Source organism: Vipera ursinii (genome assembly GCF_947247035.1).
Source record: "Vipera ursinii genome assembly, chromosome: 14".
Classification (NCBI taxonomy): Eukaryota; Metazoa; Chordata; class Lepidosauria; order Squamata; family Viperidae; genus Vipera; species Vipera ursinii.
The window spans coordinates 2,151,398-2,167,799 of record NC_139527.1 but is presented as its reverse complement, the minus strand read 5'-3'; the positions used below and the strand labels follow the sequence as shown (position 1 = coordinate 2,167,799).

General features: G+C 51.5%; 1 protein-coding gene across 1 annotated transcript; it reads right to left on the bottom strand.

Annotated features, from left to right (window-relative positions):
- Positions 1–281: 281 nt before the first annotated feature.
- On the bottom strand, positions 282–6,890 carry PLA2G3 (phospholipase A2 group III). The gene is made up of 7 exons (XM_083373513.1): positions 6,370–6,890; positions 5,037–5,169; positions 4,627–4,761; positions 2,904–3,304; positions 1,813–1,942; positions 1,138–1,272; positions 282–498 (listed from the first exon to the last, which is right to left on the bottom strand). Exons 1-7 carry the CDS (start codon positions 6,869–6,871, stop codon positions 309–311), a joined length of 1,626 nt encoding a protein of 541 aa, XP_083229639.1. The 5' UTR covers positions 6,872–6,890; the 3' UTR covers positions 282–308.
- Between the last annotated feature and the right edge of the window lie 9,512 nt (positions 6,891–16,402).

Here is a 16,402-nt window from a genome sequence, read left to right as displayed (position 1 = left end):
CGTCCCTTGGCTTGGGACTCAGCACCGTCACCCAGCTCCCAAGCACCCGTGGCCCAGAGTTTGTGGCCCAGTTCCTTGCCGCAGGTGGGGGGGGCAGCTGGCATTGCGCCACGGATGATAACTCCGGAGGATGCCCTCTTCTTGTTCATACCAGCAGTTGTGTCTTCCACACCGGACACCTGCGCAAAGGCAGGGAATGGCCCAACGCACGTGGACCTTCGCCGCGTTGACTTCGTGGGCTAGGACACCTCTCTCTCTCTCTCTCTCTCTTGTGCGCGTGTGCGTGCAGGGACAAAGGCTGTCCTCGCTCAGTGTGGCGCCGGCCGGAGGGCGGCTCGCACCAGCTGCACACACTTATCGAACAGCTGGGTGGCCCCCTCCTCGAGGGGAACCCGTCCCTGACGCTTGACTTTGAAAGAGGCCTTCGGCCGTTTGCCCACCAGCCAGTTGGTGAGGTGGCGAGCCGGGGCCAGGACGGCGTTGCCAAGGCCGATGCAGCTGCAGGAGGAAGAGACAAAGTGGGATCCTTGGCGGGCACTGTATGAATAAAGAGCTGGCGGTTGGGCGTTTCTCCCCCCCCAAAAAAAAGAGCAGACCCAGCAGACAGGCTGGGCCGCGAGTCCTCCTGACCATTCTGGTTTGGCGAGTTACATCGTCACGGAAAAGAGTGACTTGTGACCGTTTTCACGCTTATGCCCTCATCCCCCGGGTCATGGGATTTACATTCAGACGCTGGACAGCCGACACATATTGATGACGGTCGCAGATCCCGTTTTGCCACCTTCCGACAAGCAAAATCAACGGGGGGGGGGGGAGCCAGATCCACTTAACAACCGGGTTGCTAACAAATGCAGTGGATGGTGGCCAAAAAATAAATAAAAAAGCTCGTAAAACAGGGCAAAATTCACTAAACTGATGTTTCGCTTAGCGACAGTGCTGGTCGTAAGCTGAGGACCGCCTGCCCAGAATCGGAAATCAGGAGTTGGGTTCCTTGACAGCTGTTATGGAAAGCAGGTGTGCTTTTGGCTACGGTGGACTGTAGGAACAGCCCTACAGACTGGCTGCGAGGAGAGAGAGTAAGGGAATAATGCCATGGGTGGGGTTGGGGGAGATTCCCCGCCCCTCCCTTCCACTTACTTGGGCCAGCTTTGGTCTCCCACCCTACAGCCTGGCAGGGTTTCCAGGACAAAACAGGAAGGGGAGATGTAGTTGGTCAGGACTTGCTCTTCCACCTCGTTGGGACCCTTCGTCCTGCGCAAGAACCGGGCCAACCTGGGAGGGGGGGGGAGGAGCAAAAAAACAACAACAGCCGAGTAATGAAACCTGCACCAAATCTTCTGGGGTGCAGCCAAGGCAGAAAGCCACAATCTGGCAGATGCCCTCAAACACTGCAGGCCGAGGGGAAAAAAAAACAGATTCCCCCCCCCAGCCTGACAAAGGGAAGGGGAAGCCCCCTACCAACCTCTCTTAGCCTGGTGGCACCCTTCCGCACCCACCCATATAAATTGGCAGGACTACAACTCTCAGGTGGGAGTTGCAAAACAATGCTGGGAGCAGGGCTGGCGTTCCAGAGAATTCTCTACGGCGAATGTCATTTGGTTAGAGATCCGTCTGGATTTGGAACCCGTCTTCTGGGCTCTTGGCTGTTCGTGCCAGTTTAATTTGCCAGTTCTCCAGCCGCTGGCTGCCCATGCGTCACCCTCTAGCCCAGCCCCGGTTCTCCGATTTTGGGAATTACGGTCCTTCCCACCCATTCTTTGCCAGAGCGACTGGAGGCCTGGGGACGGAGGGGGCGGGGGGAACGATGCTCACCGCCGGGTGCAGTTGCAGTGGAAGAGAGTCCGATCATCTGCGTTGTGGAGCTGGTACTTGAACTCATGGGGGCCAATTTGGAAGGGGCACTGGTCCAGCCGTTGGTAGCAGCGACACCTCCGTGATAGGGCTAGAGAGACAAGCAGGCAACAGTTCAGTCGGGGAATCAAGGGGCAGAAGCCCCCCCCCAACTCTTCCCACTATGGCCAGGGTGGGGGTCAGGAGCAGGGAATCAGCAGTGCAAGCCCACCCACCACCCACCCTTTTTTTTTGTATGTGTGCATCCCATTGATTACTCTTTGGGCATCTTCCAATCCCTTTTTTTTTTTGGCCTTTTAAACCTGGGACCTTCTCACCAGATTTCAGGCTGAGCTTCACTTGCCCATATTTTGGAATTCCCAGTTGGCCCATGGGAGCTTTTTATTTATTTATTTATTATTAATTAATTTAATTTGTATACCGCCCTTCTCCCGAAGGACTCAGGGCGGTGAACAGGGCAATACATAATAAAAACAAGATACAAAAATTAAAAATTATTAAAAAGTGATTAAACAGTGATGCCCGTAATAAATTAGTACAGATTAAAAGTTAAGGCCAAGTTAAGGGACAAAGAAACGGAAAAAAGATACCCCACAGAGCTCCCACAGCAGAGGGTGGATTTGAACCCAGGCTTCCCTGGCGCTAGTCTGACTCTAAATGTCTACCTCGGCTCCCAAATTATCCCAAAGAAGCTTTTTCACCAGGCAAGGGAACTGTCTTGTGGTTGTTGGTTTTTTTCCTTTGAAGACATTTAGCTTCTCGTCCAATACGTTTCTTCCATTCAGAAGCGAAACGTCTTCAAAGGAAAAACAAGACAAGTCCAGTTGCCTCCTGAAAAAAAAAGCATCTTTGGGATAACTATGACTTGGTTCCCAAGGTGGAGGCCAAACCGCCAGGTTGAAAAACGCCAAGCTTCCTTTTTTGGGGGGCCAAGTTTTGAAAGGCAACGTTTGTCAATCTGAGAGAAGAAGCAGCCAACATTTTACCTGCTCTTTCGTAAGTCCTCCCACATTTAAGTGGCCCCCGAAGGAACGCTCAAGGCTGTAGCTTACCTGGTTTCGGCTTGTAAGCCTGGCCAGCAGAGTCTCTTTCTCCCTGCCAAGTCTCGTTGGAGAAGGCTTCTTCCACGGGAAGGACTAGCGGGTGGCGGGTGGTGAGAATCTCCAGCGTAGTTTTAAGGGTGGGTGACCACGGCGTGGTTTCCTGACCTGGGGAGCTTGTTCCCAGGATGGGAGTGGCATGATTCGGCTTGGAGACTGGGGTCGGTGGGGTGATGGGACTCAGCTTCTTCATCTTCTTGGCCTCTTTCCTCGGCCCTTTTCTGTCTTTCAAGCTGGGCTTCCGATGCCTTCTAGGCTGGATTGGCGACATGGTGCCCTCGGGGTTCTCGATGGGGTGATAGGGACTTGGATCCACCAACTGAGCCAGCGGCATCAGGCCATACTTCTTACACCTAGCAGAGGGCAGAGGAGGCCAGGTGCTCTGCTCAGTCTCGGCACCACACCCTAACCCGGGTTAGGCAATTCGGACGGGTCCTGGTTTGCCGTGATGCGCCGAGGCTATTAATTAATCAATCACACAGGCAGGTTTTCCACAAGACGGCTAGACTACACTGTGGGTGGGCAGTTTGCAATTGTGTCTTGTGCAAACTCAGCCCCACTGTGTCCAGCAAGACTTAACAGGCCACATGAAAAGGCGTCTCAGCCTAAAGCCTCCCAGGAAAAAAAAAAAGGCTAAATTTAAATTTATGGCCTGCAGGGGGTGGAGAAAACGGGAGATTTACGATCACCAGACAACTGGGTGGAACGGCTGGTAGCTTTGAGGAAAGAACAGATCCAAAATGATCTTGAGAGATTACAAGCAGCGCTTTCCAACCCAGGGAGATAGATGGGACTTCCCAAATTCTTACTAATGGCCATGTTGGCTGGGAAATTTGGGAGTTGGAAAGTCCAGGTTTTCCAGATGTCATGAAGGTTGGGAAATATTGGGTTTAAGTTCGTTTTTGGATAAAAAATGCAATCCATAGGCACAGCAAAGGATGTATGTATGTGCAAAGGATGCCAGAGTCACAGCGGATCAAAGCTTCTTAGAATCCTAAACAAAGTTATTTTAACTGGATCGTAACAAAACAAAACAACTAGCTGAGAAGGAGTCAGCTGTGTGATGTTAGCAGCAAAGGCAGGTACATTTTGAGGCTGCATCAAGACTTCCCAATGTGGGAAGCACCTCTGCTGTTCAGTTCTACGCTTCCTTCTGCGCCTCTTGAATACCGGGCCCAATTTGGGGCTCCGTCTTTCAAGAGACATTTAGACAAACTGGCAAAAAGCTTCAAAGCAAAGCAGCGAAGACAGCCAAGGACTTTCCGGGAGAAATTGAGGAAGCATAAAACAGATATTCCTCGACTTCTCACAGTTCATTTAGCGACCGTTCAAAGTTACAACGGCACTGAAAAACAGGGACTTATGACCGTTTTCCCCAGTTACGACCTCATGGTCACGTGACCAAAAGTCAGAGGCTTGGCAACTGACTCATATTTATGACGGCTTCGTCCTCCCGGGGTCCCCTTTTGTGACCTTCTGACAAGCGAAGTCACTGGGGGAAGCCAGATCCACTTAAGGACCAGGTTCCTGTTTTTATCAACTGCCGTGATTCCCTTCACCTCACAAGTGTCTCACTTAGCAACCTAAACGTTGGGGTGGTAAGCTGAGGACTAGCTGCAGCCTCTCTTCTCAGCGCGCTTCCTCACTCGGGCAAAGTCAGAGCCGCCTTACTCACCCGCCCCACCAGTGCCACTCAAGGCAATCCTCGCTCTCTTTCAGGTAAAAACATGGGACTTCCAGCAGGTTGAAGAAGCTGTTCCCAATGAAGTTGGAGATGGTGTCGTTGAGGTTCCTCAAGCAATCTCTGAACCTGTTAAGAAGCCAGAGGGAAAACTTTGGTTAGGCAGCTTCTGCTGATGGCTGTCTTCTTCTACTTCTTCTTCCCCACCTGCCAATCTCCATGTGCTCTGGACCACCCCTCCCAGCATCCCTCACCAGCACGGCCAACCATGCAGGAGAGCGATGGGGACTTGAGTTCAACATACTGGGAAGGCATCAGGTTACATCAGGGCTCTTCAAACTTGGCCCTTTTGTGACTTGTGGACCCAGAATTCCTCAGCCAGCTTCCCAGACGCCTGTACTCGCCTGTTGTCACAGTTGCAGTGAGAAATGGTGTGCAGGTGATAGTTGCGGATGCCGTACTTGAATCCCAGAGCCGAGATGTGAGCGTCACAGGTGTCGTGCTCACGACAGCACACGTCTGGGCCCTGGAAAACCCCTGCAACACAAGGAACCGGGATTAGATGGGGGGGGGGGGAAAGAGCCACTGGGAACTTCACCCAGAGCCTTCTCTGAGCAAGGCTAGAGAATGTCAGAATAACAGAGCTGGGAGGGACCTTGGAGGTCTTCTAGTCCAACCCACTGCTCAGGGACGAAGCCCTATATAGAGGCGGCAGTGGCCATCACAGGAGAACCACAAGTGTGTTTTGGGTGGAATCCTTCCAGACATGCTGTCCCAAGCGAAGCCTTCAGAAACCTGGGCAGCTTCAAGTTGCTTGGACTTCAACTCCCAGAATCCCCCATGCTGTCTCTGGGAGTCAAAATCCAAGCATCTTGAAGCTGCCGAGGTTGAGAAACCCAAACCCTAACCCTATCCAGGAAAGAGCCCGTCAGAGCGGTCTCTTATGATAGTTAACAGTTTATACCTGCAGTTTTCTATACATAAATAAAATAAATAAAATAAATAAAACACCTCTTTGCCTTCTCCCCAGTATTCAAGGGCTGCGTTAATACAATATGCATCAACGTTTCCTAAATTAATCCATGAGGGCAAAGGGATGTGGGCAGTGCTTTTTTTGTATAAGAAGAAGGTGCCGGAACTCACACATGTCATACAACCTGCCTTGCCTACCCTACAAGGTTCCATCCAAAAACGGTGCCGGAACTCCGTTCTGAGCGTTCTATGAGAAAAAAAGCCCTGGATGTGGGTGTGATACACAATGCTCCAAGTGTGTTTTTTTTTCTCCCAGGACGCAGGCCAGAGGCGCCAACTGGTGAAAGGGGTTATGTAGTTAGCTTTTGCCCCCAGCTTTGCAAGTGGCATTCATTCACCTTTAAGCGCAACTGCTTCTCAAAACCATCCCGGCGCTTCCCAACCGCAGCATCTAGTGACAAGGAATTCCACCGACTTCTCTGCTGATTCATATCAGGAAACGCTTCCTAATGTCTCGCCTGAGGGGTTTCCCCCCACCCACCCACGCAAAAAAAGATCCAGAAAAGCGCCCTGACTTGTAAAGGCGCCAGCACTGGGTGGAGTTTAGAACAGAGCAGAACAACAGAGAGTCGGAAGGGACCATGTAAGGTCATCTAGTCCGACCCCCCCCTCTGCCAAGCAGGAGACACTACTACACCGTTTGGGGGCTTGGTGGGGGTGGCGGGTGGGGTTTCCTTTGCAGCACGGCCCGTTTCCACCCCTTACCCAGCTCGGAGGGCTGCTTAGCCGAGTGGCCGGCTCCGCACCAAAGCGTCCCGGGAACCGTCAAGCCCCGCCGGGTGCGCGGGCGCGCCTGCCCTTCCCGCCCGCCCGCCGGTTGGCGGCTGGCCGCGGCCGGGGGGGCTCCCTTGCAACCGTCCCGGCGCGCTTCCAAGACGGCCAGCTCCCTCCGCAGCCGCGGGCCCCAGGAGGCGCGGAGCAAGGGCTCGCGGAGGCGGCCCGGGCCGCAGAGCTGCAGGTAGCGGCGGGTCAGCGCCGGCTCGGCCCGCCAGGCGCACTCCAGCAGCTGCCCGCCGCGCCGCTCCCAGAGGCTCTGCACCAGCAGCGGCGGGGCGCCGTCGGGGCGCAGCCAGAGGAAGCTGAGCAGGCGGGAGCGGCCGCCGCTGGCCCGGGTGGCGCAGGCCGTGTTGGCCTCGGTCCAGGCGGCGCGGCCGCAGGGCAAGGCCAGGACGAGGGCCAGCAGCGCCGGCAGCAACAGGCGAGCCATGGGGCAGCCGCGCAGCGCACCAGGTTGCGCACCAACCGGCCGGCAGGCAGGCAAAGGATGAATGGCTGGAGCGCGCGCCGGGCGGCTCTTTTTGAAAGCCAGGGGGCGGGGCCGGGCGCCGAGCCAGCCCGGGATTGGACGGCTGCGGCAACGCCACCGCCCGAGCCACGCCCCCTCGGGTTCCCACGCTCGCTTGCAGCCCGGGACTCTCCTTTCTCTCCCGCCCCTCCCCGCCGGTGAGAATAGACTTGCAGGGGTCTTCAAACTTGGCCCTTTTATGACTTGTGGACTTCAACTCCTAGAATTCCTCAGCCAGCAAAGCTGGCTGAGGAATTCTGGGAGTTGAAGTCCACAAGTCATAAAAGGGCCAAGTTTGAAGACCCCTGGATTCAATAGAGGAGGAGTGTCAAATTCAATTTCACTGAGGGCGACCATCAGCATTGCATTTGCCCTCAGGGGGCCGGGTGGGTATGGCCAGGGTGGGCATGGCCTACTGGGTGGGTGTGGCTAGAGTGCGTATGGCCTACTGGGTGGGCGTGGCTAGAGCGTGTATGGCCTGCTGGGTGGGCGTGGCTAGAGTGCGTATGGCCTACTGGGTGGGCGTGGCTAGAGCACGTATGGCCTATTGGGTGGGCGTGGCTAGAGTGCATACGGCCTACTGGGTGGGCGTGGCCAGCTCTACATCGTTGGCATCAAGGGTGCCTATGGGGGTCCGGGCAGGAGTGGGACAGATCCGAGGATCTCTGGCGGAAGGAGGGTCTCTGGGCCAGGGCCAAGGCAGCGGGGGCCGTTCCCTCACTGTTTCCAGGAGGGCTTCGCGGGCCACATGAAACCACTTTGCGGGCCGGATCCGGCCCCCGGGCCTTGTGTTTGACATGTCTGCAATAGAGTAACAGAGTTGGAGGGGACCTTGGAGGTCATCTAGTCCAAACCCCCCCACACACACACACACATACACACCTTGCACCATTTTTGACAGACGGCAGGCCCCCTCCCCCCAGTCTCTTCTGAGGGCTTCCGGTGATGGAGCGTCCCTAGAATGAACTTCTGGAGGCGAGCCGTTCCATCGGTCATCACGTGAGCGCGGGGATGCCGCACAGGTCATAAGCGTAAAAAAAAACAACACAAACAAACAACGGTCAGAAGTCCCCTTTTTTCCCCCCCCTGGGCTGTCGTCACTTTGAACAGTCACCAAATGAACTGTCGTAAGTCGAGGAGTACCTTGCATTTAAAAAAAACAAAAACAAGTGTGCGTGTATTTTAAAGCACGCGTTGCGTTGGATAATAATGTTCTTTGAAACAGGTTTTTTTCTCCCCCGGAAAGCAGATGTGCATTTTGCTTCCTGTCTTGTGCAAATGCAGGACCCCCACACCGTGTGTGTGTGTGTGTGTGTGTGTGTGTGTGTGTGTGTGTGTGGGATTGGAGGACTTGAGTCTCCTTTGGGGATTAGTCTTAGCTTGCTGGCACACAGCCCGTTTCTCTTACTCCAGGTGCTTCTGCATTTCCTGCTGCTCCCAAAGGTGGGAATGACTCACCCATCACCTGAGAACGGATCCGCCCATCTCACACACAAGCTGGGGGGGGGGCGGTCAAAAGCAGGCAAGCACCCCAGAGGGAGCCAGCGGATTGGCTGACAGGCATCTGATGATCATGTCGGCGTGGGATCCCTTTTAGACGGATCCTTAAATACGCTGTAACTCATTTAAGCTGCTCACTGCTGCAAGACGTTACACTGGGTAGTGTCAAAAGGAGTGCCATATAATTAACCGGGATGTTCAGGAGGGATATATCTCCAGATCGTTTGCCCGGAGACAGATCGCAGCGATAAAAAATAATAATAATTCTATTTACTTATTTACGGCTTCTATTTGTACCCGCCCGGCCCTCAACAACCCCAGGGCGGTTCGCAAGAAAATATGAAAGCCATAAAACAAGAAAAGCAACCCAGGAATAAAAGAAGAAAGCGCCAAAAGGGAAGAAGGCAAAACTGGGGAGCAAGGAAAAAATAAGAAAAAAAAAACCTTGTCAGAAGGGGCCTCAGTCCCCCTGGTTAAAGGCCTGGGCGAAGTGCCAGGTCTTCAAGACTCTCCAAAACACCAGTAGGGTGTGTGTGTGTGTGTGTGTGTGTGTGTGTGTGTGTTTTTGTGGGGGAATACCCAGAGGATAATTTTTGGTGCCAGACACTGGAACCATTTGGTTTTATTAGAGCTGCTTCCGCTTTTAACTTCTTCTTCTTCTTCTTCTTCTTCTTCTTCTTCTTCTTCTTCTTCTTCTTCTTCTCCTCCTCCTCCTCCTCCTTCTCCTTCTCCTCCTCCTCCTTCTTCTTCTTCTTCTTCTTTCTTCTCCTTCTCCTTCTCCTCCTTCTTCTTCTTCTTTCTTCTTCTTCTCCTTCTCCTTCTTCTCCTTCTCCTTCTTCTTCCTCCTCTTCCTCTTTCTCCTCCTCCTCCTCCTTCTTCCTCATTTTAGCCATTGTCCATCCACCGCAGGACGAAGGCCCTCTCCCGCCATGTTTCCAACCCAGAGGTCCCTGAGTTTCCTTTGGCCAACTGGGCCTGCCATACTTGTGATGTGGTCGATCCATCTTCTTTTAGGTCTTCTTCGCGGCTGTTTTGGATCAAGTGGGATCCATTCTAGCACCCCCTTGACCCACCTGCCCTCGGTTTTCTGGCTCTGTGACCGGCCAGTTTTCCATTTCAATTCTTTTACTCTCTTTATGATATCGTATACTTTCATTTGTTCTCTAATCTCCAATCTTGTCTTTTGATGCCCAGCGTGTCTCTTTCGACGGCTCTTTGCTAAGCTAAGAGTGGCGCCAAGGAGTCCAGGCAAAGCCAATTAATTAGCTTTGGTTGCAGCCTGCCAACTACAGTTCCCAGCACCCACCGCCCACTGCGCAAGAGGAAGAGACTAAGGGAGCCATAATCCAGCGACACCCACTAGCTCGCAGCATCCCCAGAAGACTGGGAACTTGGGAACGTGGTGCCCTATTTAAGAGGCCAAAGATTGGCTTTACGCGCACTTCTCAGGGCGATGCTACGCGGATAAAGCAGGGTGCATCTCCTCTGTTGGTTTATTTGCCGCTGGCTTTGTTTTCATTGTACCAACTTGGTGACGGGAAAAAGTTGCTCTGTGTTCAGCAGGCTGATTACGTGGCGCTTTGGAAGATAATAGCTGATAATGTATCAGCACAGGAAGGATTGTGTTGGCTAGAAGGGGCTGGGAAACCGTGGCTGATTCTCAGACGGTAAAGGTGCTGGCCCTGTCCATCATTGCGTCCGTTGCCGTGTCAGAACCGGGGTCAGCTGTGTTCCCAGCCCTTTCTCTTGGCTTCCCGGCAGTTTTCCCAAGGGGGAAAGAGCGGGCCAGGTGTTCCTTCCTGATGCAGCCGTTTTGTATCTTGACCGATCCGCACCTCCTCTTTTACTGAGAAGGCTCCTCCTTAAAGTTGGCCCAGGTCGAGGAACATCCATCTGGAGGATGGGGGTGATGGACATCTTATCCCAGAACTGGGAAAGCCGGCACGATGACATGGGATGGGGGGGCGGGCTTTACACAAGGACACTCAGAGGGGCATTAGGAGAGGGTCCTCTTCAAAGCTGTGGCATCGGAAGATGCGAGGGAGGGGGAAGAGATTTGAGACACCGTTGATAAGTGGGCTCCTGGTTGCTCTCCGATCTTGCTTGTATTCTCGCAGACGTTTCACGACCCAAGTAGGGAACATCATCAGTGCTAGAAGGGGGACGGGTTTACTTTCTGATGATTTGTCAACAGGGCAAGTCCCTAGAATGTGGACTGAAAGCAAACCCCACTCCTTTCTGACCCTGAGGGTGTTATCTAGCTTGGGTCATGAAACGTCTGCAAGAAAACAAGCCTGCTCAGAGAGCACCAAGCACCCCACAGTCCCCCTCCTCCTCCTCCTCCTCCTCCTCCTCCTCCTCCTCCTCCTCCTCCCCACAAACCCCACTCCCTTCTAGCACTGATGACGTTGCTTAGTCTGGCTCGTGAAAGGTCTGCAAGGAAACAAGCCAGCTCGGAGAGCACCAAGGACCCCTGAGCTACAAATATTCTCCTTTATTAGCATCGTTGATAAGCCCTAACAAAGGGCTTCTTGCAGGAGAGGCCACGAGGACTAGGAGGCAGTGAGATCTCTTGCTCAGCTCCAGGGGAGGTGTGTGTGTGTGTGTGTGTGTGTGTGTGTGTGTGTGCATGTGCGTGTGAAGGGTGGTGGGGTCAGGTTTAATCCCCCTGCAGGGTCTCCCAGTCACAACTCTCCTGGCTCGTGACAAGGCACGGGGGGGGGGGGGTTTCGATCACGCTAAGGTGGTACCACCCAGGCTGACCTATAGAGTTGCAAGGAAGGGGCAGTAGCTGCCCCAGGAGGGGGTGAGCTATTCCTGGGCTGATGAAGCACATTCATCTCTTTTGTGCGATTGTGTTCAGCGGCAAAAGCTGGAGGGGCCCCCTTTTTCCTCTGCCACTTAAGGGGGTTTAGAGGCATGCCGGGCAGTTTACTCCGGGAAATTGGATGCGCTCCGGGAAAGCGGGTCTGGCCTGGGGAGAAGCTAGTGGGAGAGAGGCAGAGGCAGATGTGGAACTCCAGCCCTGCAAGGCACTGAGATCCGTGGCTTATGGGATCAGAAGCCACCCGCGGTCCTTGCAACCTGCTTATGGGTAGGACTGGAAGAGAATTCTGCCACCGGCCTTGCTGAGAGTAAAATACCAAAGAAGGGCAAAGGACGTGCCAACGGTTTTAAAGAGAGGACAAAGAGCCGCAGTGGCACAGCCTAGAAGGCGGTATTGCAGGTTGACTCTGCCCACTGCCGGGAGTTCGATCCTGACCGGCTCGAGGTTGACTCTGCCTTCCATCCTTCCGGAGTCGGTAAAATGAGCACCTAGATTGTGGGCGGGCAATTATGCTGACTCTGTAAACCGCTCAGAGAGAGCTGTAAAGCGCTATACAAGTCTAAGTGCTATTGCTGATGCTGTAAAACATCTTTCTGGGATGTTTCAGCCCGGGGAAGTTGATTGACGACATTTATGCCCCCGGCAAGTCTCCTGTTTCCAGGTTTTCCCTCTTTCCTCCCTCTTTACCCTACTGTATGTATGTTTGTTTGTTTCCCCCCCCCAGTCCAAGCTCTTGGTTTAAAGAGAGGCCGGAAGGATTTCTCTTGCCATTTAGAATTTCATAAAAACTCTATTTGAACCGCCTCCCTCGAGAAAATATTTGCAGGGTTCTTACTCAAAATACCCCTCTCAGCATTTCCTTGTAAGCTGCAAACAAGGGGCTCTTGATGTTGGATAATTACCTGGCTTATATGATTTGGAGGGAGGGGGGGCACGTCTCCAGCAAGAATTAAGGTTTAGAGTATCCAGCTTGTACCGTATAAAACTTCCTGCGCTCTTTGGATAATGGAGAAGAAGCAGATTAATTCTTCCCATGCTGTACAGCCCAAAATCTGTGTACATGGGAAGGTGGATTATCTTTGGAGCATTATCTTTATAATTCTTCCACAGTAGGAGTTTAGTTCATTGATGCTGTTTTCCCACAGTGCACTATCCCATGGTTTGGCTAACCGTGGCTGACTGAATAAACCACAGCTGGATGTTTCTTCCCGCTACTAAGCTATGAATCAGGTCCCACAACCCACATTGGATAAGCTTCACCCGAGAGACTGCCGCATCGCAAACCAGCCATTTTGGCTTAATTTTATTAATATTAACAAAACGTATTCCTTGTGAAAAATTGAATCGGCAGAAAGGGAAAACCCAGCCTGAAAAATAGCAGGAAAAATCTAATGATACTATTTCTCCCTCTCTGAATTACTGGTATCTTTAGAGAGGAAGGAAAGGCTGGCTTGTGAACCTCCAAGACCAACAGAATAACAAGAGTTTGAAGGGACCTTGGAGGTCTTCTAGTCCAACCCCCTGCTCAGGCAGGAGACCCTATACCATTCCAGAGAAGCGTCTGTCTGGTCTCTTCTTGAAAACTGCCAGTGATGGAGCACCCACAACTTCTGGAGGCAAGTCGTTCCACTGGTTAATTGTTCTCACTGTCAAGAAATTTCTTAGTTCCAGGTTGCTTCTCTCCTTGGTTAGTTTCCATCCGTTGCTTCTTGTCCTGCCTTCTGGAGCTTTGGAGAACAGCTTGACTCCCTCTTCTTTGGGGCAGCCCCTGAGATATTGGAGCACTGCTATCACGTCCCCCCTCGTCCTTCTCTTCATTAAACTAGACATACCCAATTCCAGCAACCGTTTGACCTCCAGTCCCCTAATCATCTTTGTTGCTCTTCTCTGCACACTTTCCAGAGTCTCAAGATCCTTTTTGCATCAGGGCAATCGAAACTGGATGCCGTATTCCAAGGGTGGCCTTCCCACAGCATCTCTGTCCCTTTGATAGCCAGGGTTGGTGGCCTTGGTCTCTGCAGCACAGCCCAATGAAGGCCGTTTCTTCCAGATGTCCTGCAAAGGCCCAAGAAAGCTCGCAGGGACCCTTATCTTCTGCTTATCACTTGAAAATTAAAGATTAAAGCACGCTGCGCCCCGCTGAAGTGGCAGGAAAACCATCATCAGTGGCAGAGCCAAGTCCAGAGTCCAGGCCTTCAACGTGATATGGCTTTTGTGTTGTGGTCCCCAGCATCACCTGAGGGTATCATAAAGGTCTTTTTGTTGCCCTGTCACTCAAAGCTGTTGCCTTGTCACTCAAAACTAGACGGGAGAATCTGCAGAATTGAAACGGGAGTCTGACCCTCATTGCTCTGTCCGAGGAGGAGGTAAAACTTCATTGCTGTGGGAGGGAACCAAATGCAAATAACATGGGACCCCTCCCTTCTGGATCTGGCTATTAATCTGTGTCTCCTTAGGATCCCCAGAAACAAAGCTGGGACTTGTAACTCTCCACTCCCAAAGTGGGAGTCTGGCACTCTTTGCTGAACGATGATTGGCTGAGCTAATTCATTTGCCCCTTTTCTCTCTTCACAACAGGTTGCAGCATGAAATTTGTGCCTGTCTGGTAAAAAGAAAAGCCCTCATAGCCTGCCTAGCTCCAAAACCTGAGCCAAGCTTTGATGCGCCAGGGTTGCTTATCTGCATTAGCAGGTGGTGGAATAAAATGTGCAATCATTTAACCATACGCTTCAGGCTGCGGTTCAAGGTTGGCTGAGGAATTCTGGGAGTTGAAGTCCACAAGTCTTAAAAGTTGCCAGGGTTGGAGATCCCCGCAGTACAGTACACAACTGAGAACCAAAATTTCTGTTGCTAAGCGAGACTCTTGGTAAGTGAGTTTTGGACCATCTTACGACCTTTCTTGCCCCAGTTGTTAAGTGAATCACTGCAGTTGATAAGTTACTAACTTGGTTGTTAAGTGAATACAGCTTCCCCCTTGACTTTGCATGTCGGAAGGTCGCAAAAAGGGGACCACGTCACACACACACACACACACACACACACACACACACACACACACACACACCAGGGACGCTGCGACTGTCATAAATATGAACCGGTTGCCAAGCATCTGAATCTTGGCCCCGTGACCACGAGGATGCTGCAAAGGTTGTAAGAGTGAAAAATGGTCATAAGCCCCATTTTTCAGTGCCGTTGTAACTTTGAACGGCCACTAAACGAAGCGATGTAAATCAAGTCCTGCCTGTATTCAGAAAGCATTCAGAGCGTTTCTATCCCGCTGCTGCCATCTATTGGTCACTCGTGCTTTGGCAACCCAGAGACCGCATCGCATTGCTCAGAATCTGAGCCGGAGGACAAATGTGTCCTGAAAAGTTGCTACATCCGCAGGAAATTCAGACAAGAATAGAAAGATTTATTAGAATAGAAACAGAAACATTTATTCAAGCACCTTGAAATCTTGATGGCTTTCTTGCAGACTCTGTACCACAGTCAGACTTCAATTTTTTGTCGGGGGGAAAAAAACCCAAACACACGAGCGACTGCACAACAGCCAACGTGGACCCTTTCTCATCCCTTTGTGAGAATCTGAGAGAAGTTCCTTATCCCGAGAATCTGACTCAATCAGTCAATTAGAATAGATCTGGAAGGAACTTTGGGGGTCTTCTAGTCCAACCCCCACTGCTCAGGTAGGAGACCCTACACCATTCCAGACAAATTTTTTATTTTTTAATTCCATTTATATCCTGCCCTTCTCCGAAGACTCAGGGCGGCTTACAAGCTTAGCAATAGCCTTCATTCTATGTATATGCCTGCTTATTAGGGCTTTCACACACACACCCAAGCGGCATTATTACAAAGTCAGCTTAATTGCCCTCCCCCAACAATCTGGGTCCTCATTTTACCTACCTCGGAAGGATGGAAGACTGAGTCAACCTTGAGCCTGGTGGGACTCGAACCTGCACTAATTGCAGGCAGCTGGTGTTACTTAAGGAGGCCTTAGCCCACTGCTCCACCAAGCAGGCTGGCCACTCTTCTTAAAAAACCTCCAGTGATGAAACACCCACAACTTCGGAAGGCAAGGCCTTTGTTCTCACTGTCAGGAAGTTTCTCCTTAGTTCCAGGTTGCTTCTCTCCTTGATGAGTTTCCATCTGTTGCTTCTTGTCCTGCCTTTGGGTGCTTTGGAGAATAGCTTGACCCCCCCATCTTTAGGGCAGCCCCTGAGATATTTGGAAAATTGCTATCCTATAATCCCTGATGAGGAGCTAACTCATCTTACAGCCTGTGTCTTTTCTACAAACCCTTTTTAAGGGCTTCTTCAACGTAGAATCAGGGAAGGGAGCTCGGAGGTCTTCTAGTCCACCCCGCTGCTGAAACAGGAAACCCTACACCAGGGGTAGGCAACCTCGGCTCTTTTATGACTCATGGACTTCAACAGCTTAGGACTGCCCCTGACCCTCGGTCATTCCGCCGGGACCTGAAGACCTGGCTCTTTGAGCTTTCCGGCCCAGGCTGAGAGTTTTTTTTTTCTCTCCCAGGGATCAAATTTAATTATTTTAACTGTTTTTAACTCTTGTATTGTATTGATGTTTTTAAATACTTTGTAAACCGCCTTGAGCCCTACGGGGAAAAGGGCGGTATATAAATTCAATAAACTTTAAAACTCCCAGAATTCCTAAGTGAGACTCAGGAATTCTGGGAGTTGACGTCCCGGAGTCATAAAAGAGCCGAGGTTTAATTTAATTTAATTTAATAATTTGATTTCTATACCGCCCTTCTCCCGAAGGACTCAGGGCGGTGAACAGGGCAATACACAATAAAAATATTATACAAAAATTAAAAAGCCATTAAACATTATGCCCTTAAAATTAATACATATTACAATTAAAACTATTTATAAAAACCCAACCCCATCCCATCAGACCAGGTTGCCAACCCCTGCCCTACAACCATTGCAGACAAGTGGCTGTCTTGGTTTTGATTTTTATTTTTATTTTATTTTATTTTAATTCCATTTATATCCCGCCCTTCTCCGAAGACTCAGGGCGGCTTACAAGCTTTTCCTTTTCTTTTCTTAAAAACCTCCAGCGCTGGAGGAGGAGGCATCCTCCTCTTTCCTGTAGCCGTT

Coding starts and splice junctions, on each gene's coding strand:
- PLA2G3 (XM_083373513.1), bottom strand. CDS start 6,871: ATGGCTCGCCTGTTGCTGCCGGCGCTGCTGGCCCTCGTCCTGGCCTTG. Junction 5,170..6,369: donor TAAGCAGCCCTCCGAGCTGG/GTAAGGGGTGGA, acceptor CTTGTGTTGCAG/GGGTTTTCCAGGGCCCAGAC. Junction 3,305..4,626: donor GAGTGGCACTGGTGGGGCGG/GTGAGTAAGGCG, acceptor GCCCTCTGCTAG/GTGTAAGAAGTATGGCCTGA.